The sequence below is a fragment of the Pterocles gutturalis genome, unplaced genomic scaffold (assembly GCF_000699245.1).
Source record: "Pterocles gutturalis isolate BGI_N339 unplaced genomic scaffold, ASM69924v1 scaffold1199, whole genome shotgun sequence".
NCBI lineage: Eukaryota > Metazoa > Chordata > Aves > Pterocliformes > Pteroclidae > Pterocles > Pterocles gutturalis.
Genome location: NW_010135358.1, coordinates 238,088 through 262,746, shown reverse-complemented (window position 1 = coordinate 262,746; position 24,659 = coordinate 238,088). Strand labels below are relative to the sequence as shown.

Genomic DNA, 24,659 nt, shown 5'->3' with positions numbered 1-24,659 from the left:
CATTGCATCCAATAGAGAAGATAAATTATTACTATCAGTGGAGAAACACTTAGGCAAACACAAGTGGTTCTTTTACAAAGTTAAAAGAAGCAAAAAAAAGTGTGCATTTCAGTTTCTCATACTGATAGCATCAATAGAAAAGAAGATTCTATTGTATTTCTCGATAATCTGCAATGAAATACAAGTGAATACTTTTCCAACCTTTTTGAATGAGACCTTGCTGTTACTATCAATAGGAACAAGATTACTTGGTTTGCTTTCTTTGCTTGATCAAAACTCTGAAAATGGCATATAATAATTTACTTGAATCTCCATTAATTTTCTCTGACCTAACTACCTATGATTCAATCTAGGAAAGTACTAATCCCTGGAAAGTACTAATCAACAGAAAAGAAACCCATAATTTCTATGTAGATAACTAGTAAAATGAGTTATTACAAAGGTTTAATTTCATTCTATAGCAAGACTATTCCAAACTTCCATCCTGTTCTTTATCATCTTCATGTTTCTGTGAATGAGCTTTTCAGCCAAATAAGCTCCCTAGGCCACGCTTTCCACTGTTTCCATGCAATTCATTTTTTAAAATGTTTAGTTTGTTTGTTCTTGCAATTTATGCTACTAGTTCTCCAAGTGGCACAGGCATTACTTCCCCTGTCATGTCATTCAGATCAGAGAGATAACCTTTTTGTTTTCATCTTGTGCTGTAAATGTAATAAATCAAATCCTTGCCAAAAGCAAGTTTTGAATTTTATATCATGAAATTTGCATTTCATGCTCTGTTGCTTATTCACAGAAGCTATCCAATCTGAAAAGAAAAATAACACCACATGACTTGTGTAACTAATACAGACAAATGTTTCTAAGCAACTGCCTGAGCAATCTGAAGATCAAAAATTACTCATCTGAGAAACTTGTGTATAATGGCAGATAATGTATTTGTTCAGATTTCAAGGTCTGTTAATGGACAGTTTGTAAACTGAAACGGGTCCAAAAATGTATCAAATTATGAATGCTGCAGTTTATTAACCTGTCTCTATGACATACATTCAACAAAATAAAGCTATTTTGAGCTAAGAAGCTGACACTGTGCTTCACTCTGCTCTGAAATGGTCAGGCAATAGCAACCAAAACCTCAAGCACTGAGCTGGTAGTTTGATTTTCTTGCAGTGCTACATTCAGATACCAAAGAGAATGGTGCAGAGGAAGTTGAATAACACAGAGTAGAATTAATTTCAATCTTATATTCGTTGGTAATTCTGCACTTCATAGAAGCAACATGCTGGGCAAAATCTGATATACACAATGGGTCTTTGGTCACATTTTGAAGCAGGACATCTGTACTTGGCATGAGTGGCAAAAACTGAAGAATTCATCTTACAAATTCATAATGCCATTTAAATACAGGCCAGTAGAGATTCTTCTGGGGCTAGCTGCATGATGGATAATTATGAGGAATAGAGAGATTTTGCTGATTTAGCTCAAGCTGTGAGAACTCAGGTTTTTAATTCTTCAATTCTCCTGTTTAAATTCCAATGTGTCAGTGAAGGCAGCAGATATCGCAGGTCTGACTTTAATGACTTCAGTGACTTTGGGAAGCCAGACAATGCATATAGGTAAAAATAAAATTTAACTGACACAACTGAACAAATGTGAAATATGAACAAAAAAGTAAAGTAGAAACTAAGGGGTGTATAATATTCTGTTTTGGTCGGAGCTCTGGTTTTTGAATGCATTTGAATACATCGCTTCTTTCTCAGACACTGGGTTAGAAATCAAGGGACCCAAGTAGAGTTTTCAGATCTGTGGGGTGTAAGTGCTAAAATAATGTGGTTCACCAAAAAATCTCTGGAAGCAATTATTGAAATACTGAATCTGTATGTTTTCTATGCCCTGTGAATGCGTTGTCCGCTGGAGTGTCTGTCCCTATTCAATCACTCCTTTGTAGTCAGTCAGGAGCTATGGAGTGCTCCAACCCGGCTCTGACCATTTTGAGAGCATTACTTCTTTTTAATAACCCTGGATGCTGCTTCCCACTGACCAGAACCCAGAGTAGGTAGCCTATGGCCAAGGCTACAAAAACGCGGCAGTAGGAGTAGCGGTGGAGTTGCCAAACAGATGGCATGCAGGCTGGGAGTAAGGTTGGAACTGTCTTCTCTTGGCCAGGAAACTTGAATAAAACCTGTTTACTTGGGTGTTTGTGTGGGTGGTGACTGTTCTCATCCCATGGAGACGCTCAGTTAAAAGTCAACAGGTGTGAAGGAGGGAATATAAATATTTGTATGCTACTATGGCTGCAGGTTGTTAGGGCAAAATGCTCAAATCCAAACATATGAATTTTCATGATATCCAGTATTGAACTATCAATGTCACATTTCATGTATTGTAAAGCTGTACTCTTCTTTAGTTTCAGCAGTTACAGTCCAGAAAAAAACCCTTCACACCATTGTAAACTATAACTCCTGCCATTTTAGGCTCTTTTTCTTGAAGTATGTGGCAATTAATGTTGTTAGCAGCTTGATGTTACAGCTCATGAATCATTGATCTGTTCCACTATAGCAATTAATTTGCTCCTCATTCCTGACAGGTACACTCTTTGAATTTCCTGAATTAGACTTAATTGCCAGCATGTGATTAAGGAGAGATGTGAGAATTCACTGAGATCTCCAAGCCTATGTCTGGGTCTCCATCTTCCATGTTTCACCTTTCTTTTGGAAATGTTCTGCAAAAAAGCTGAGCTGATTTCCCACCCCAAAATAGATAACAGCAAAACCAAAACAGTGTTGCTATTTTTGACTAGAATATTTTAAAAGTTCAATAGAATTTGGATCTAGAACTAACATTTTATTGAATGACTATTTTTTTTTTTAAAGTGTCTTGGTAGTCACCCTTTTTAAAAAGTTATTTATTGCATGTGAATTTTTAGACACCTCTTGTGTAAGTCAGGACTTCACCTGCGTACTTCTTCAGTAATGCTATGCGGATCTTTGAGACTGTCTAGATTAATGAAAGGTTTAGAACTAAGAGGTATTGTCCTGTGAATTTAATTAGGTCACTATGGGTTCAGGTCTTGTATTTTCATCTCTGACCAATGCAGTCGAAGTCCAGTACCAACTCCAGTACCGCCCAGGTAGTACTAAGAAGCTGTCCACAAGACACTACAACACTGTCTCTTTATTTGTATCACCGCGTAGAATAAAGCTTCTGCTATCAGACAGTTATTGTCAATTTGTTTATACTGAAGCGTGAAAATACAGCCCAAGTTGTGAAGTGGATTAATACACTATGAATTCAGCTCTTTGAACTCGGTTAATGCCTGTTAATTAATTTGTTCTGAGTAGCTGGACCAAACGGTGAAGTGGATTTAATGCACTAACATTTCAGCTCTTTTGACCAAATTTCAAATCTAGCTTGGTGAATGAGGAGTTTTGCTGTAGCCTAGATCTAAGTGGGTGTTTTGTCTTCATCACAGACTACCACATCATTTGTCAGTCTGGCAGCTTCTGTGCAGGAAAGCGCAAGAATGCCAGCTCTGCACAGCACCATGCATACATAGGCAAGTCTAACAGAATATATCCAGAATTTTTGTTGCGCAGATCTATGATCTAAATGTAATGCATTCCTTCTTTGCAGTCGTATGTAACACCTTATTTTTATTATGAGTCAATGCAGCTCTGATCTAATGATAAGGAGGAAGGACGTGGTGCAGGCACAGGACTGCGACAGGACATTACATGCAAGGGTGTACCAGTGCTAATGGAAAGAAAAGTATTGAAACTTACTGCAGCAAAAACCAGACTTCTCAGACTCTTAATAAAAGGGTCCTGTTTTTAAGCATGAGGTTACTGGCAATTTTTTTTGCAATACCCATGACCAGGTCTCGTATATATAATCTGTGCTGTGCAAAGAGTATGATTCATCTGGGTGTGCTCAACTGACTGCACATGCACAGCTCAGGTTGCCCAAATGTACAGGGCAGGGTTGTTGTAGGACATACAGTCCATGTCTGCACTGTGATTTTTTTTTTTTTCTTTTTTTTCCCCTGGGTTTTGTGAAATCTCAGGCCAGAGGCCAAATTCCTCATTCCCCCTGCCATGGAAATTTTATGGCATGGGGAAATAAGACATTTTTCTGGACATTCAGGATTAGTGATGTACTGTGAAGGAAGAAAGAGATAATGGTTAATGTGTGTATCTGTCCAACATGACATGAATTGTTTATCATTTTAAATAAAGACTTGCTTTTATTTTATGTGAGAAGCAATGACCTGGAAGCTTCGGAACCCATGGGTCCGCTGGTAACTTGTCAAGGGGCTTCTCTTTCTGCTGTCTTGCTTCTTGAGTTGCTGCTTACACCATGCACACTGAGTTTAAAATGCCACAGTTCTGATTTGACAGAATTTATACATTCCTTGAATTGGCTTGGGTGGCTGTGCATTGAGAAGATGGGAGAGGAGAACAGGGTCCCGAATATGTTATGGTGGGATTTCACCAGCTCTGGACTGATCTGTGGCATCTACAAATCTATTTGTTGCGGTACTTCATGCATGTTATGTCAGCTTCCAATGACAAAGTCAGGGTTTAAAATATGGCATGAGGAATTGCTGTTTATTTTCTTGTTCATGCATGTTATGTCAGCTTCCAATGACGAAGTCAGGGTTTAAAATATGGCATTATGAGGAATTGCTGTTTATTTTCTTCTCTTGAATGAGTTGAAAGACCTGTAACAGGATTTCAGAAATTTTGACCCTGGCTGTGCTTCTGGTGGGAGAATGGAACTGGGTATCTGATTATGGGTGAAATAGGGAAGCTTTGGAGTGGTAATGCCAAGACAGAAGTTGCTCGGAAAAAAAAAAAAGCATAAGAATATAAAAAAATAAGTATTTCTGGAAACAAAAATGCAAATTAGATATTACTTCAGTTTGGATAGAGTTGTATCATCAGTATTCAAGAGAAACAAATTCTAAATGAATGTAAAGGAATGAATATTTTCCAAAATAAAACAAGACTGGCAAAATTATGCTGAGACCTGGAGCAACAGAAAGTGAGGTGTTATTTAGGAATGTAGGAGGTGCACAGGAAGAACAGAAGGATCATGCAGACTTTAGAGAAGAATAGGAAGGTAAATACTCAATGTTCGGAATTAGATGAGGGGTTGGTTTGCTAAGGGAATGGAGATGATGAAGAAATTGAGAGATAACAAGGAATATGTGGCAATAGAGCTTTAAAAAATTGTTTGGGAGCAGGACTGAGGTTTTAATTGTAATCACAGCTTGGAGTCTTGTAGGGGGGCAGGAAAAAATGTGTTTTACTCCTCTGTTCAGACATGGAACTGGGACTGCAGTCACTAGATCAGTTAAACATTATACATGACTTTAACATACAGTTTTATTCCTTTAGGGTATCATGAAATTGCTTTTGTGCAGCGCTGTTATAATGCAATGAATTCCATAGCATTGAGCAATCTAAAACATGGGGATAAAATGTTTTAGTTTCTTCGTTATACTTAGAGCTGACTGCCCTGCAGTAAGATATAAAAAGCTGTTTTTCCAAGGTGCAACAACTTCTTCTATGAATAGGTTTTATTTTACATAAGAAATAAATTTTTGTTATTATAAATTGTCCTTATATTGCAGGAGTGAAACAGGGAACAGCTTGTTCCGGGCTGCTTGTGTTATTCCACATTTAGAGTCGTCACTTGTCTGCTACTGATGTGCAGATTTGTGGCTTTATACAGGTTACTGCCCTACCAAAAGGGTTCATCTTTCATTTATCATGCCCTAGAATTGAGGGATGTGTTCTACGTGTTCTTTCTCCTTCTCACTCTGGAAATCAGGGTGTTTTCAACATGTCTGAAGCTTGCTGGGAGTTAAAGGGGAGCTCTTACATTTTGTGTTCCTCCAATATAAGTGAAGAAAGGAGTCCACTCAGTGGCCTCAGGAGGAATATTAAGAGTAAGAAGTTACAGCTTTGTGTCCATGCTGTGCAGTGAATTTTCCATGGGGCTTTGGTAAAGTCTTAAAAGGATTAGATTTGTGAAAGGTTTTAATTGCTTCAGAACTCCGTTATGTGTCTAGTACTATTTTCAATAGCAGTTTGGTATCTAACCCAATGGGAGATGCTTTAATTAAAAGAAAAACAAAACAAAGCAAAACCTCTTTTCAAGGTAAATTTTTATTACAGGACACTTAAGGCTTGTATGCCTGGGCAGTTGTGTCAGCAAGTGTTTTCCTTATTTACACTACATATACTTAAGGTGCTGAAGGTTTTGGGACAACTTTCAAAATTTTGATTTTTTTCTGGCATGCTGTAAAAGCAGGCTGGTTTTGTTTGCAACCAGTGTAAGCACAGTAGAGATGGGGAGATGGGTATTTTTAACGGTGATAAGCGATGTGTTGTTAGTGTATCCTGGTGAAGACAGAGGCATGAGGTCAGCCGTTGTCTTTTTTCTTAAACCCATGTTTGCAATGCTGTTTGACAGATGCAGTCAGAGAATATTTGGTTGTTTCTGTATAAGGGATACCTCATTATATTTAATGAGCAGTGTGGAACCAATCCGAGATTTCCTGAAAGAGGGGGTGATTCACATATGGTTCAAAATGAAAATAACAGTCACTAAATCATGACAAAAAAAGTCTGAAATGTGAATTTAAAAAAAAGGCACTTGGTTGTCTATTTCTGTATTATTCTCAGAACAGGTGACTCCCCATGGTTAATGTGTACAAAAAGAAAGTTAATGGCATTTAGTCCATTATCATCACAGAAAAACTTTTCGTTGACACATAATAAGACAGGTGTGAAGATAAATGAAATTTACACTTGAAGAGAAACAGGACTTTTCCATCACAAAAGATACTGCAGAGGTTCAGGGTAATAATGGAATGTATAATTTCACAAAGCAAAGTCTCAGATTTATCTCCACAATAGTAGACATTTTGTCACATATGCATTACAAAAATGCTTCAGAATAAATTAGCATTGCAACATGACCAAGAGATTTGAACAAGAATAAATTTTTTCCTAATATGTTCTTGATTCCTCTAAAGATAAAAGGAACCTCCATCCTATAAAAACACGTTTAGCACAGCTAGATGAATGGCACAGCAGCAAAACTGTAGTCTGAGATTACCAAGTGTCTGCGAAGTTAATGGGAATATCGGTTAGACAGTGTAAGGATCTGCCACTCTGTGTAACAATGTAATAGTAGAAACACCCAGCATAATTAAATCAAGTTCCACCAGCAATTTGTGTTACCCAGAAGTTCTATCTGACCATGCTTCCACAAGCCTGGAAGCTTATGTGCTCTGAAATACCTGATACCCCTTAGCACGCTAGGTTTTAGCTGGATTTGTTCTCCTAAAGTGTACAACCTGATTTTTAAGGTGACATTTACAGGCATTGAGGAGAGACAACTTTTGAGCAGATGTTTGTGTGTATACTGTTGACCTTTACAATTACTAATTTTATTCATTGAGTTAATTAGTTGTTTAAACAGTTGTTCTTTAACTTACAAGTAAGGTCCCAGTATGTTTCTTAGATTTTCATATTATTGACAAAATAAATTTTTTCTGGTTTTCAACATGTTTTAGAAATCATTAACTATAATACTGCTGATAATAACACTATTCTGATGATAGAAATAACATACATAGAGCAACTAAGTATGATAACACAATTGTGAAATTTAAGCTGAGAATTACATGGAAATTACTTTTTAAATTGATCTCTGTTCAGTTTTAGTTTGAGAGTCTGATGTAGTAATGTTATTTTGTAGGAAGACCCATATACCACTGAATCTGATGTCCCATTTGCTATTTCAGAGGAATTTTGCTTGCAACAAGCGTACAATTAATTTGATTTATTTTTTGTATTTGGGACTGACCCCATTTTATACTATCAAACTTAGTATATAAAACCAACTAAATAGCAAGAAACATAACCACCTTTCTGGTCTCCATAGTGGATTACAGATTGCCACTCCAGTGATGTTTCCAACCCTTATTGTGATAAATTGATATCAGTATTCAGCCACCTTATTCCCATGACAAGTTCTAATGAAATTTTCTTTGCCAAGAGTAATGGTGCCTGCTGCTGGATAGTGAGTAGGCCATTCATTCAAATGTTCAAGTACTGCAATGCTCCCAAGAACCCCTGGTAAAAAGAAAGAAACTGCAACTTGCGTAGCATCATAGTTTGTGCAGACTGGAATCTTTCAAAAAAATCCTAACCTAAACGCTGGAAAAATGAGGAGGCTGTGCTTGTGTCTTGCTTAATGTGAACAGGAAATCAAGCTTTGTTGCCAGTGAATCAGAATATTGGGTGCTGAACTATTGCTGATTCCATGTCTAGAAAGGGAATTTAATAGTCAAAAGTAGGGTGTAAAAGGTGGTTATGAAATGGTGGACAGTGAAATGATAATTGGATTCTGGTCATATAATCCACTGTCCATGAAAATAGCTGTTGAAAGATAGTGATCACAGATGTGATATTGCCGTTAAATAGTAAGAATAAACAACCTGGTAGGGTTTCTCTCCTACCATTTTGGTTTAAAAAAAAAATCAGGAAACCAGAATTTTAATTTTTGGTGCACTTTTCTTAGGAAGGCATATATGTATTTCACCTATATATATAATATTACATTTTACTTGTGGATGGGTGCTTCTGGACACCTACCTTAGGCTTCTGTTTGTTGAACAAAGCAGGAGGCATAGGAGAAGCAGATGGCAATCTTAGCCATTGGCTCTCTGGGTGCTGGTTGAACACCACTCGTCTGGGACATGCCATTCTAAGCTCTCCAGACTCCTGGCACATAAATACTTGTCTGGAATCATGGCTGCTAAAAAGATGTGGCAGGTACTGTAATCTTTGATGAGCTGTTTCCAGCAAAGATGATGGAGAGCTCCTTTGTGGGTTTCACTTCTTTCAAGGGGCAAAAGAAGATGCCTGTTCCAATGTCAGCTGATATTGTAAGAAAATTTGAAGCAAATTTACCAACTCTGTCTGGAGTAATTTCGTATCTCTTGTGAGCTGCTTCTTCAAGAAATTAAATAGGTGAATTCAGTAAAAATTATTACCTATTCAATATATGCACACATGAATGAGAATATTTTCGATGTTTTAACTGTTGAATCAGGTGCTAAGTGCACATAGAACTTCATATTCCTTGGCTTCTGTCTTATATACTGGTTGAGGATCAAACCATCCGCTGCATCTGCTTGGTATGAAGCAAAATGTTTTTTCTTTTTCACTCTTCTTTACAAATGGGGAAATCATTATGATAACCATAAACAGCAGTGAATTGTTAAACATGTTAGTGAAGTACTCTTGACCTTTTCTTCCCTGCTGTTTACCTGCATTCCATAGTGATGCTTTTGGCTACTCATTTAATCAGTCATGTTGCTGTTAGACACCAGGGATGATGAGAGAGAGAGAGAAATCATCGTGAAGAAGTCACTGTTTAAAAAGCAGCAGTGAGATCCGAAGAATAAACAGTGTGAAACGTACTCAGAGTGCTTACATTTCTGTGCCCAATCTGCAGAAGCTTTCTTCTCCATGCAACAAGTTAATTGTGCTTAGAAACAAAACCAACCTGCTTGGAAACCTGGACTTAAGTGTTGATACCTTACTGCTTTCCTTTAGAACTTAACTTCTTTGTTTTAATGACTGCAGTGTTGACTCATTGAATATAATTTGGCTTTTTCTTCCATTTGTGGACTTGCTGGAAAAGTATAAGGATAGCTTGTCATGAGAAAGTGATGAATTAATAGCTGATGGGTCTATGTCTACCAAAATTGTGAGATCTAGATTTTGGACAATCTGAAAATTCCTTTTATTCCTCAAACTAGCATAGAAAGAAACATGAAACATTCAAGGTCAGGTTGGATGGGGCTTTGAGCAACCTGGTCTAGTTGAAGTTGTCCCTGCTCATTGCAGGGGGGGTTGGACTAGATGACCTTTAAAGGTCTCTTCCATCCCAAACCATTCAATGATACAAAGATGTAAATCTGAATAAATGTCTTGCTCATTTCCAAAGATCGTGCATCTGGGAGTTCTTCCTTATGCTTTCATCAGCTGAAGGGCAACCATGAAGGTAGGAGTTAGCACGAGTGAAAATTGTGATCAATTGAGGGCTACCGCTACTGAGCTACAGAACTGATATTTACTTTTATACACACTGATAGTCACTTTTACTCTCCTTAGAAATGTCACAGACACAAGCCAGCCAAACTGTGCTGTGTTTACAGTGAAAGTGATGTTGAAAGCTTACTGCTCTGCCTTTGGACAGAATTCGTCTCCTTCCTTTTTATTTGACACTTCAAATGCTTTTATCTTGAACTTTCTCATGAATTTTTATTAGGGAAAATTCTTTGGGGAGATGTATTGAAAGACAAAAATAGGGACCCAAGTGGCCTGCAGACAGAAAGATTAGAGAGAATTGGCCAAGCCTTTGAGAGAGATGGGAGCTCTGTATCAGGGGGAGCCTCAAAAAGTTATGAAAATTGGAAAAATTGTGAGAAGGGATTCTCTGCGTGGTTCCCACTGCTCTTTGACCTTATCATGACTAAAGCTAGCTGTTGAAGGCTTGAGTTTCCCTTGCTGCTGTTTGTTGTCAAACAAAAGTGATGCTAAATCTAGAAGTGGTAGAGCAGTGTTTTGGTGATGGTAGACTCATTAGATTTAGTACCATGAAGTTTTTTTTTCTAAGAAACAGGCAAATAAAAAAAGTCAACCCCAAACACCCTACACACTAAAGAACCCCTACTAGCTGATATTCTAAGTTACACCTGGGTTTTAGTGTCTATTCTTGTTTTTAAGTTTCAAGCTTTTAGTGTTTATTGAGAGTTCATTAGCTGGGGACAGTCTCAGCAAATTCACCTGTAAGTTGTGTTTGATTAAAAGCCTGGACTGAGAAATGACTGAGTATAGAAGCAACTTGAAATGTGAAAATTACGTAATACGTTTAAAGTGTGTTTTTTTACGGATCTCATGTAGGTATTTGAGGTAAGCCAGATCTTATTTATGTTTAAGATTTATGATTTAAGCAGACATCAGTTTAGGATGGTAGACACACTTGCTTGTGTTTACATCTAGTCTAAAGGAATGCAAAATGAAAATGGCCTGTCCAGTGTCACTGTAATAAGTGGATTGACCTGACAGATTTAAATTAATAGTTTGGTATGTTATCATTAACTTTTGGAAAACCTACAATACAAAACTTAGGATCTGGTAGTTCATGTTAATTTTGCCTAAAGATGCAGGGAATGGAAATAACAACTGAATATTGTTTTGAAAGTGTTTGTAATCGGTCTTTTTCAGGAAATCTTTAAGATAGAAGGCAACCTTGGATTTCCAAGACAAAAAAGGGCTATTCTGGCAACTCCGATATTAATTCCTGAAAATCAAAGACCACCGTTCCCCAGACCTGTTGGCAAGGTAAGTCAACAAAGAAATGGATCAAATTTTGATATTAAGTAATTGATCAATTTCTCGTAAAATTGTGTCATGCCTATTGTGTTTGTAGTCACATCCCAGACAAAACTAAAGAAGCATAAAGCTAATCAGAGAAGACTGTCTTACTGTCTGTGTTGTGTAGACAGATGAAAATGGCTTTGCATTCATGGCAGACTTTAACAGCATACGTTCTGGTAAACAGCATTAGTCAGAGACGCAAGTTTTCATGCAGCTGCTATCTTCAGTAGAGGCTGCTGCCTACCTGTGTGTCTGTCTACTAGCCTGGGGCTGAAATTGAGGCCAGGAATGTTGTGAGAATATCCTACTGTGTAGTGTGGATTGTCTTGTTTCTGTTCTTAAGACCTAGAAGGAGTTCATAAGGCATTACATGTACAACTGTCTTTTGTTCTTAGTTAATTTCTAGTGTCTGAAGACAAAATAAAGTCTTTTCATGCATTTTCAGTTTTATTTTTTATTGTTTGCAAAGGTCTGACAAAGAAGTGGAAAGTTTTTTCACATGTCTTCAGGCAACACTATAGATGAGAGTTGTAACAAACTGGAGTTCCAGAACTTCAGATATACAGCTTGTATATACAAAATCGTTAAAACTAAAACACCAATAATTGCTCAAATGGCCATTTAGGCATCAGAAGTTGTAATTACATGGATATATTTTGCATGTTGGCAGTTTTGAAACAGGGACACCTATGCATCACTCTGACTTTAACATACATTAGGTGTATTAACGACATGACGGCCAATACAGCTGTTGAGTCTGTTCCTAATTCCCACCAATACGATCGCTGGAGCTAAATGCACAGCTCGAGGGCAGAGTTTTATTCTACGATCGATGTGTAATTTAGCCAGCTGGCACCTAATCGGCAACTTTAATAATTAGGAAAGGTTGTTTTCCTACCACTAAAAAGAAAGAATAATCTGTGAATGTTTAATTTTCTCCCCTTTCCTTGTCAATAATTTATACTGACCTCATAAATTTCCTTAAGATTTTCTCTCTTTCCAAAGTATTTTTTAATGTGTCCTGAACTTTATAAAGCCATTTCTGAACTTTTCCCTTAACATTTCAGTGTCTGAGAAATAATAATCAATAGCTAAAGTAAATATTGTTGGTTAATATGTTAGTGATAAATAGTTAATTTTTAAGACTTCTGTTGTGCAATTTTAAAGCAGTGAAAGAATTAAAAAGGTTACTTATGTAGAGATCTGCAGTCTTTCCCCCCTCTTTTTTTTTTTTTTTTATTGATTTGTTTCTCCCTGCCCCCTTCCACCCCTACTGCTCGTGAACAGTGAATTTTTTGATCAAAGGTGGTCTGAGTTGCCCTCCAGAAGTGCCTTCTTTAAGTATTTTTATTGGGAGTTTAGGATGCTAGTCCTGGTAACTGAGGCTCTTTAAGCAGAATGAGATGAATCGAGTCCTATTTGTACTTAAATGTTTTCCTAGCATCTTGTCATCTTGATTTGTTATCATTCCTGAAATGCTAGTCAAGGATCAGTTAAGTGCATTAGATGATGTACAAACACAGAGGTGTAAACACATCTGGCAGCCTGTTTTTCAAAGACCCTAAGATACCTGTCCTCAACCAATGTTTAAATTACAGGAACTACAGATGATCAGCATCCTGAAATACTTTGATCTGTCATCAGTTTTAAGTCTTAAATATATTTTTTTCAATATATTTCTAATCTAGGTATCTAGCCATGAGTATTTTGCTATAGTCTACTGCAAGCAGTAACACAGAGTGTGTATGTGTCCAGTCAGACAAAAATTTTAGAAATATTTCTAATAATAAATGAAATATTCTAGGTCAACTGCAGTAATTTCCAATTGAATGCTTAATAAGGCATAAGTAAGAAGGTTTGTATCCTCAAACATACTGATGGTAGGGAAGAGAATGTATTGTTTCCTAACTAAAAAATTCAGTAGGAGTCTGCTGAAAATAAAAGGAATTCTTTTAGATCTTTTTGACATGTCAGAGATCTTCAGAAGAGAGGCCATGAAGTCTTCAGAGATATAATAGTCTGTAGTAAATAGAGAGCCTTAGACACCCAGTTCACGTGCTTGTTTCAGATCCTGCACAAACTGTAGAAAAAGTTGATCATCTGCCTCATTTAACTTTAAATGTTTATTGTGAGCTGTACGTAGCTTCATGAATTTGAAAAAATTCATTTAGTTGCCCACTTCTGTGAGGCATGAGAAACACATTTATTTCCTGTTCCACAATATTTTGGGATTTATCTTCAGAAGCCTCAACGGGGGCACTACGTGGACTGATGAATTACAGCTTCTGACGTGTATGAATTTCTCTTGAACTTAAACTTTCCTGTCTCCGGTCTGTTATAATCACTGTGAAGGGACATTGCAGATGTATTTTGTAGCTATGGAGATCAATTAATTACATTTTATTTCACGATTAGGAAACGATAGCATGAACAAAAAAAAAAAAATGGGGATTTTAGAGGACCTTATTCATTAAGGTTTAGTAATATAAATCAGGAAGGAGGCATTGCACTGGACAAGTGAAAAAATTGGTTCATTTTAATGAATTACAAAAATTCAAATTAACGTTTAGCTTAACAAGGAAATACGTGTGTAGAGGCTGTTCTCTGTGCTGTTACTGGCTTTCCAGCGTACCCACTTATGAATGAGATTATTGCCTTGTCATTTGCATTAGGGTCTCTCTTAATTAAATAACTGTCATAGGTGTGCTGTGCTTGTAGGTAGGGGAATCTCACCTTTTAGCAGAATTTAAGCTTTTGCATATTGTTCTTCATTCCTGAGGGAAAATAGTGAAATTAAAATATTTTAGTATAGTCTTGGTAATATGGGCCTTTGTGACCAGATGGCCCAGGCTACAACTGTTGGCTGTTACTGATGTGTTTTGTTTAGCTCTTGCTGATACAGCACAGGGACATGATATTCAATTTTTAGTCTCTCTCCATATGTTACTTTTCCAGTTTATTTGTCCACATCAAGTCAAATGAAGTATGAAACAGTAGGATGCAGGATTATCTTGTCATTATGGTAATACGTTATTTGTCACTACGCTATGAAAATGTTTTCTAAGACTGACTTAGGAGTGGTGGTTCTATGCATCTGTTTGATTACTATCTCCAGACATACTTTAACTGTGGTGATGAACTGCATAATGGTACTTTTTGAAGTTTGATTTTTACACTAACACAGAGCTCAAAGTGCAGGAAGATAATTGTGGAGATGGTCAACGAGTTCCAGTTCTTCTTTCAGACATTAGGAGAGAGCACCTGTAAAGTGAGAGTGTTTTAGTGTAGGCTGAAAAGATTTACTATGGATTTTATTGATGGACATATGATGAACCCGTAATTCTGTTCTTTAATTTAATTGAATTGTGCTTCCTAAGAATGAGTATTTTAATTGTTGATGCATAAGGTCCGGAAGCCATGAGCAGCCAGGTATAAACTGGCAGGAGTTTTTATGTCCAGTGAAGACCAGAAAACACATGGAGGTACACAGGAGACTTTGTAGGAAACTAGTGCTGAATGAAGAAAAAGCAAAACCATATTTTCTGCCAGTAAGAGAATATTTTCTTTGCTACTTGGCTGTTTTTTACTTTTGGAAAGAGAAGGTGTTTGTTCAGGTAGTTTGCGTTAGATAGTGTGTGTATACTCCCTGCCTTTGATCTGGGGGGTGATGAACAGTTAGCTGCCAAATGACAATTAGATAGCAGAACTGACCTAAACAAAAGCTCAAGAGAAAAAGTGGTGCAAGCTAGCAAACAGGATAAAAATCTTTAAGATCAGTGGCTTTTTTTTTTCCTCCTCTGAGCTGTGAATTTAAGGTAAAGAGAGAACACAGCTTGTCTGTTAATGCAGCAGCAGAAAAAACCTGAAGATAACTAGATGGAAAAGCTGCTGGAAGCTTATTATTTTTGAGTGGCTATCTTATTGAGGCTATTTATATATGATATAAATTATATGCTTGACAGAAGAGGAGTGTTAAGTACTAAAGATGCAGCTGGAAAAAATGCCCAACTTCAGGCAAAAGTTTGAAAAGAAGGTGATAGAAGCATCAGGAGAGATGATAGTGATCCACCAACCTCTGAAGACAACCTAGAGAGAAGGATTGTGGATTACAGGAGGACATGTGAAAGACAACAGAACAACAGTAAAATGAAAGCTCGATTAAGAATTGCTTTTTTTCTTAGGCAGAAAATGAAGAGGTAGAGAGAGTGTGAAGAGAAGAAGAGGAGGGAAAGGACCTAGCTAGGATCAGTGTCCATGTCTGGAAGACAGTGGTGTATGCTGGCAGAGAGCAGAATGATGTGCACAGCAGAGGAACTATACCTTAAAGTCTTTCCAACACCAAGAGAGAGATCTGTGTGACTTCTTACCAGCTTCTCAGTTGGTAAAGGTCTGAATCTCAGTTCTTGTCCTGAATCTTCTGTCACTTATTAAAAATGATGAAGAAGCAAGATACTGCATTTCTTACTATGGAACTAGAAGTTGGTCTGAGGTCTACAGGAAAAATCCAGTGGATTTTTTTTTTTAAATTATTGTTTAATATTTGTCTGGGTTTTTTCAAATCATCATCATATCAAATGTAATGATCAGACTGTTCTAAAAACTACACTCAGAAAAAGGGACATGGTCATCAGTAAGAATTCTGACTTGTCCAGAAGGCAAGAATATTTCAGTGACAGCTGAAAAGTGGTGCCTTCAGGGAGATGTTGCAATGATTGGCTCCAGGGAAGCATTGCAGGATGAGGACCTTTTTCAGAGAGTAGATGGAATTACTTGGGTACAAGGAGTTTTGGTTTCTTGCATCAGAGTCTGACGGCATACAAGGAGAGCACTTGGGTAAAGTGTGCAGAAGTGTGTCTGTTATTCTGTGCAGGAAAAGACACATCCACAGGTGAGGATATATATACAAGCAGCAAAGTAAGAGTGGTAGAAAGATGTACAGAAACGGGAAAGGGTGTTATCAATGAATAGCACTTAGGCAATAAAGACAGTCTTAATAAAAAAATCACTTTCTAATCCAGTAAGAAAAAAAGATTGGGATTTGAGAAAAATCAAGTTATGGTACTAGTACAGTAAGATTGGGCAGAAATATATATGAGCTCAGTTTGTTCAGCCTAGCACAGTGAGTGTTTTCTGTAAATCCAGAGTGAGTGTAATGATTTAAGCGAAAGGAATACACTGGTGTAATAGCTAATGGATATAAATTTTGGCGTAAATTCAGAAGAAAAGTTTCTAGTCCCCAGAGAGGAGGAATTAATTTCCAACAGAATTACTGAGGAGGGAATACAAAGTTTGATAAATATATGATCACAGTTGCATAATGCAGCTGCTTCTGATCCTGAAAGAACAGACACATAGAGGTTTCCTGCTATTTTAGTGTTCTTGAAAATGTGTAATACCCTGCTGAGTTGGACCTGAACGGACCATTGGAGATGTCAGAGTTTAACAACTGATCAGATTCATAGCTTGCATGAAGGAATGGCACACTTCTGACCTTCATGGAAAAATACCAACCTACCTCAGCAATGATTGTAATGAAATGAATAGCACTCCATTAAATTAAAGGGCTTTCGATGCAAGTGCGTCAATTATTAAACTACAGCATATTAATTTTCATTAAAGGATATGTATTTGATGTCCTAACAAACCATTAAGTGAAAACAGCACTTCAAATTTATCTCTTTTTCTGAAAGGTCTCTCTTCAAACTTCCCTCTTTGCTAAAATATTGATAGTCACATAAACATTTCCAACAGAATACATTTGTTCTCTTTAAGCTAACAGAATTTTAATGGAAAGCCTTGTTAAAATACTCCTGTTTACTTAAAATTTTTCAGAAGAATCATACTTGAGCAGCAGATGCCTTGGAAAACTGGAAAATAATAAGAATTTACCATAATTTTTCAGTGTTTGGTGTTGTTAATTAGAATAAAAGAAATTTTAAACATTTGAGGAATACTTTCTGAACTAGTTACTATGGCTGCAAGTTTGTTGGAGATAAAGCAGTTCTGTGGAAACGATGGAATTAAATTTTCTGCCCAATATTGAAATATCCGGTACCTAATTTCCTGCTTCATAATAAATCGTGCTAATAACCTTAAGGTCAGCACCAAACAGAAGAGATTTTATGCTCTGAAGCTGTTCAGCAAAGTATACTATGGTTTAACTGTCACATAGTTTGTGTCAACTTTGATTTCAGGAGTTGGTGTCTTCAATTGCATTGCAGATGAAGGTGGAGGGGGAAAAAAGCCCATCCCTGATGGGAAATTACCTTTGTAAAGTAACTGAGATGAAATAAAACCCTGGCAACTGATTTTTTCATTGACTCACTAGCTGAATTTTAGACTCAAGTTTAAAGAGAATGTTTGTGTTACTTTTAGATGCAACGGCTATTTCATCTAATGATGCCTCATGTTAGACACCTTTCCATAATGTTTTCTTTCTTAAATGGTTAATTATAGTCATCTTTGCAAAAGCAAACCTGAAGAATCTCCCAAAAACTCCAGGCCTGTTCCAGGACCCCTGACTCACATAAACCCTCAGGCTCATGTTTTAAGACTCGCATGCAGAGTATGACTCTGTCCCTGGTCTTGCTGAGCATACTATGAATGGAGAGTGCCATCGACAGCAGCTGCCGGAAAGACCCTTCTATGGATGCAGAATAATAGCTATTAAATCACCATTCCCTAACTTGGTGCTTCGTGGTTTTCATGAAACTATAATGATTTTTTGTTAACTTTCATCTATACAGTCTTCCAAGATGATTCTATATCCTGAGCTGACTGAAAGGTTTTTGGTCTTGACTTTGTCTTGGTTTAGTTCACTTTTTTGAAATAACCACTCAGTTGTCTGTCTCAAAAAAGTTTTTTTCTTATTGGATGTGTACTTTTGAGCAAAGCCTTGACCTCTCCATTCTTAGTAGGGACAAATTTTAACCTTGTCAAGATGTCGGGCCTAATTCTGTGATCTCTGGATATTTAGATCCAGAATTTCTGTTTTCTTTGTACCTTTAATTTGTAAAATTTCTCCCTGCTAATCTACTTACAGTAACACTTTCTTTTAACTAGGATGACAAATGCAACAGACTTATCCAGTATTATGTAGCAGGGTGCTGGTTTAATATATTACTATCAAGAACACGAGATCTGCGGAATGTAGAAGTCAGTAGAGAGAATGTGACTGTAGAGCTTCTTTTAAATCAATTAAGAAATTTATTTGATAGATGTGAATTAATTTGTACTGCTTTGAATGTAGACTGTTATCTGAATACTGTACCTTCTCCATAATTTTCCTGTTTCATTCCAAATTATTCCTTTGGTTTTCCATTATGCAAAGTCAGTTGTTAGCAAGTGTGTCGTGTAATATAAACCAATATTCAAATGAATGACATTTTAGGAAGCAAAAGAACTTATCCCTGACAATTTGGAAACTCAATTCTGTCATACTGTCAACCTTGGTAGTTATATTAATGAAAGACTTAATAAAGGCATTTTGGAGACTGGACTGACGACAAATTTGATATTACTAGCTGTGGCTTGTTAAAGTGGTATTAAGAGAAGATGGTTGGCAGAGTATTTCTAGAAGGAAAATACTATGTATTATATATGGCTCATCTGTGAAGTAGAGTAAATAGCTGTCATTCAGGGAGCAATAGTAATTTTCTTCCTTCTAACTCCTGGATCTCTTCAGTGATTGCTAACTAATTTTAACCTTTTGTTTTTCGCTCTTGGTTTTATCATACGTGGATGATTCTTCTTTTAATTTTTTTCTCTGTATTTTAGAGTTGGTGTATAGTAACAGATCAGTAGGGTAGCTGAAAGGAGTATGGTATCTAATATCTATAATGGCAGCTGTGTTTTAGTTCAATAAACATTTTTCCTTCTCCTTTCCAAAACACCTGTTGCTCTTTAAAGGCAACTTTCTTTACTTTCCTCCCTCCTCTCAGGATCCTGAACTCTCCCACCCCATGGCCGCTGCAGCCAAGGCTGCCTTAGACCTTCACATTCCCAACAAGTCCCTTGGTGTTGACAAGTTTGAGGTCTGGCAGCACCTCTTCCTTGCTGGCACATCTGTCTCTTGGAGGAGGAAAATATCAGTGCACTCCAGGAACCTCCTGGGTTGCTTATGTCCTGCCGGTTTGTCCTTCCAGCAGGTATTGGTGTGGTTGAAGTCTCCCATGAGGACCAGGGCCTGTGAACCTGAGGTGGTGAGCTTCATCCATTTGATGAAATGACTTGGGTATTTTTGCACTTTTAAGTGTAAAATGAGGACATCTTTTTGCCTTCTCCTGTTTAAGGATGAGCTGATGTCTTTTATCATAGTTGATGGCATGTAATTTGGAAGTAAATGTTGCTCTACTCTGTTGACCTATTTTTCTTTCAGGGTCAAATGTATAAGAATAGGAATTATTTCATTGTAATCAATGATCCATTGTTGAACTAAGATTTTCAGTTACAGGAATCTCCAATTTCCTTTTGCTTATCTTTTGAAAAGAACATCCTAGTATGACTACTCTACTTTCTTTAAAATCGTTCAGAAAGAGTGAAATCACTTTCTGCCATTGAGACATTGCTTAAGCAAAGGCAAAGGAAAATTCAGACAACTGTACTTTTGGATTAACCTGCTTTCCAGTGTTCTGTAATTGAATTAGCGAGAGCATTGATTTTTTGGTTAGGACATCATATTCTTTAAATTTGCTGAGGTGGTTTATGAAGTCATGCCAATTATTGGAATTTAAACACAGGAATCATGCCCTCCATACTGTATTTATATACACAGAAACACTCAGAGACACTTGACAATAAATGAATACAGGCTTGCACACACGCATCCAGACTTTAATGTACTCTTTTCTTGGCCAGTGCTATTGCCTTTGTATGTACCTTTTTCCGCATTTTAATCTATACAATGCTGCTGAGAGTACATATTGCTTCTGTTGGAAAGTCTCCCAATTTCGTCTGCCCTTATGTCAACAAGTATCCACTGCATTGTTGTTCTTCCATATCTTGTTTTCCTGCCATGTTGTTATCTGTCTCATATTTCTGAAGAACAGGTGAATAACATGGAATAAATATTTATACAAATTCTATCTAAGAATTGAAATGGCTGTTAAAATATTTGCACAATTCTGTTAGCACATTGCTTTAGCAATTTTATTTAGCTTGAGATGTAACGCTCTTTGCAAGCTTGTCATCATCACTCAGCACTTCCAAGGAGTGGCAGTCTGTTTATTAAGCATTTTTCTGTACGTCATTGTAGAATTACGTCTGACCTTATGCACATCGAAGCTAACAGAAATTCTCCAGTCAAAGTGGGAAAGTATTTTTGATCAGGCCAACCACCTTGGGAAGTTGTTAGGGGGAAAAAGGATGCTAAAAAAAAAGCTATACTTTATTTCACTTTTTACAGGGAAAATTATTAAAGTACATTTGGAAAATAGGATTTTCATCAAGGTTCAAATTTGTCTTTTCGATATCGTGAGTATTTTTTGCACTGCTTTAGAAGTTTTTATTGTCATTTCTACAATGCATGGATGAAATTATTAAACTTACAATTTCATTTGAGCTTACTGGAGATGAGAATGGATTTTGATAATAGAAATCTTTACAACAATGAACTCCAGAACTTGAAAGTAGTAGTGATCCCTATAATCCAATAACATGTGTCTTAATACATTTTTTACTTATTAGAACTGAAAAAAAAAATGAGGAAATGTGAACATAGCTGACTGTGGCTACAACTTGAATTCAGGGGCTACATCAATTTAACATAAATTCATGTTCAAACCTGATTTACAATATATTAGAGCAACTGAGGCAATGAAGGCTGGTTTCCTAAAAGTATTTGTTTCCTCCAACAAACCCAGGTCCTCTTATCTGTGATAACATCTCAAGGACAAGGACCCTACATCATCCTACAGTGCGCTGAGCAGCACTGGTGTTATTTTCTACTTTCTGGCATTTCAAACTGGGATAAGAGAGAGCACATCCTGGAGCTACACCTAACCTGGCTGGGCAAGAATATATGTCTGCAAAATGGATACTCTTCCCACCTTTCTGTCTCTGCAGGTGTTAATGGGTCTTTTTGCTTGTCATAGCTGTAATTTTCATGAAACTTTTAGGAAATTTAACAAAAAAAAAACAAAACCACAAGATACAAATTTGGTGGAAACTAGGCAATAGGCTTGAAATGGATCAGAGTGCATAATCACTGAAATGTTTGGTTTTGTTTTTTTGGTTTTGGTTTTTTTTTTTTGGTTTTTTTTTTTTTTTTTTTGAAACTGGACTAAAGAAGCTGATGTTTAGCATGACAGCCTTTCCTCAACAGATTCTTTTCTACTTGACAAAAAATCCTTTAAATGTTACTGAAGAAGCGATTGTTCCTTGTAGGGTTGAAAGAGTGGTTACATCAGGCATGTTCAAGGAACAATGTCTGCAGTGGGGAACTCACTAATTATGTAAGGGAAAAACTATTAGGATCTATATGAATTTTTGTCACAAATAAAAATTAACGAACGATACACAGAGCATGCTGAAATTGTGTAAATAGGAAAACATAATAAATCAGCTTCATCCATTATTATTGTGCTGTTGGGCTTTCTGCTCTGAATTTGCTAAGGGTCACTGGAACATGAAAATTAATTTGAGTTAATAGAATCTATTATATGTGGATTATATTTTTTAATGTCATACCATTACTGAATGTTATTTATTTTCTTGTGAGAATCTTTGAGTAATTATTATTTAATAAATTATCTCCTAAAAAAAACCAAAAAAACAAAAAACCAAACACAATCATGATACAGTCAATAATGCTTTAGAACAAAAATTTAATTATCTGTTAATGAGAAATCTTAGAAACCAGGCATATTGCTTCCTTTAGGGGATGACTGATGAAGAACACTTTGTAAGTAGTAGAAAATAGATTGTAATTTTTTTTCCAAGGTTCTGCAAATATTGTTGATTTCAAACTCTTCAGCTAAAGAGGTATAGACATAGTTCACAGTCACCTGCTATGAGCTCTGACCATGCTACCTGCTGAATGTATCCCCCAGTTCTTTTTCTTATTTACAAGAAAATAAGCTTTGACCACATTTTGTTATGTTGAAAACTTTCCCATCCTAAACAGCCATTTAATTCTGGGAACAAATTAAGCACATGTTCACTGATCATAGCGTATGTGTGCACATATATGTATACAATTTATAGCAGAAGACGACAGGTACAATACATTCTAGTGCAATATTTATTTAAAGCAGAGGTAAGAGTGAAAAAACATTTTTCTTCACACGCTTTTTTAGAAGAACAAATTTCTAAAACTCTAATTAGGCTGTCAAAGTTAATTATATTTTTAGAATGAGACTGAAATTTTCCCATCAGCTTTTTAAATCAAGGGCTAGAGGCAAAATACAGCTACGTTGCAATTTTTTGTCCTTCATTCTCTCAAGGAGGGACTCCCTGGTGCTTGTCTAATGAACCATGTGGACCCTTATGCACTAGCTTTCAAAGTAAGAAATTATTGTGTGGAAGAGCTAGGGAAATTATCTCTCTGCAAATAATTTAGTAGCATGATCTGCCAGTGGTTTCAGTCATGAATTTGCTGTCAGGAGATTTTGGTTTTTGTAAATGTGTGTGACAAGCAAATAGCTGACAAACAGTTAACATAATCAGTTTTAACTTTCATTGGAGGTTCGTATATTGCTCATCCTTTTCCAAAAGGACCCTAGAAAGCCTTGAAATGCGTTAGGAGCTACAGTCTACTGAATCCCATTCCCACACTTGGTGAATCAGTCAAAGCCAAGCTTTAACAACCAGTGGAATAGAGAAACTTTTTAATGATCATGAAGTGAATGGTCAGCGTGGCTCTTCTGAAGGCAAGTCATATCTCATAAATGTATTAGGATCTATGGCGGAGTCAAAGGTGTAGATAAATCTGATCAATAAACCATACTTGTATTTCTCTCCTAAAAGGGAATGGTTTATTTTGGCTAAAAAAGTTTGAAACATCAGTGCGGAAATAAATTTTCATAGAGAAGATTTTACCAATGGATATCTTCAAGGATCTAGACAGTGTTTTGTGACGTTTAACAGTATAAATTTATCTGACAAATGAGACACTGAGGTGACAGTTTGCAGATCACCCAAAATGATTCAAGAGAGTGACAAGCAATGAAGAGATTATAGTGACTGATAGAATGATGGAGTTTGTTGATAACTGCAGATTAGTAATGTATAAAATCGAGGATCAAGTTTGGAACCATTGTGGATGGGTCTTTGAAAAAGTCAACTCAAACCTTAGCAGTTATGAGATGTCAGCTAGGAAGTTTAATTTGGTGTTCTTGTCATGCCATCTTAAAGAGGCTGTAGTAGACATAGAGAAGCTTCAGAGAAGGATAAATGTAGATAATCAGAGGTAAAGATGTCATGCCATCTTAAAGAGGCTGTAGTAGGCATGGAGAAGCTTCAGAGAAGGATAATGTAGATAATCAGAGGTAAAGGAATTGAGGGGTTAAGCAGAACAAGGCTTATCATTTTGGAAAAGAAATAATTAAGGATGGACATGATAGTGCTCTAGAAAATTGTTGATTGCATGGAGGAAACACAGGGAACAATTATCCACTCTTTCTTCTACTGAAGAACTAAGAAACTTCCAGGTGGTGGATTGAAAGAAAAAAAAAAAACAATTGTCAAGCATTTAGTGAGACTCTACAAATTGTTACAAGATGTTGTAGAGGCCAAGAGTAAAGGGTACAGTTGCTGCTATTAAGCCGGATGGTTTGGGCTCTGTAGTTGGTACAGGATGGTATTGGTCATCGTTACGGGCAGAATATAGGGGCAGATGTGTCCTGGGACTGAGCCACGACCATCCTGATGTAATCTGCAGTGCATGTTCATCTTTGAACTGCATGTTATTTTTAATGCTCTTTGCAAAGATAAACTGCAAAAGAGATCTCGGAGTGGCTGCCCAACTACGTCCTTTGCAGTTCTCTATTCCCACAAACCATCTCACGTTTAAGCTTTTTTTTTTTCTTTTAAATACAATTTATATCACACAAACGTATCTGGAAAGCAGAGAGAAAGGGTGAGAAATGCCTGACTCATTACTTGTATGCAAATATTGTTTTATTATTTATAGAGTCATTCTGCATATCAAAAGCATGTAGGCAATGTAAGAAATAAAAAGCTATTTCTGCAAGCAGT

General features: G+C 36.7%; 1 protein-coding gene across 1 annotated transcript in view; it reads left to right on the top strand.

Annotated features, from left to right (window-relative positions):
* Positions 1-10,080: 10,080 nt before the first annotated feature.
* The window catches only part of CDH13 (cadherin 13), a gene marked incomplete at its 3' end in the record, with an annotated part of 251,098 nt that continues 236,519 nt past the window's right edge, over positions 10,081-24,659 (top strand). The window contains exons 1-2 of the mRNA XM_010081843.1: positions 10,081-10,086; positions 11,313-11,429. Of these exons, the coding sequence (XP_010080145.1) occupies positions 10,081-10,086; positions 11,313-11,429 (123 nt within the window). The remainder of the gene's footprint in view (positions 10,087-11,312; positions 11,430-24,659) is intronic.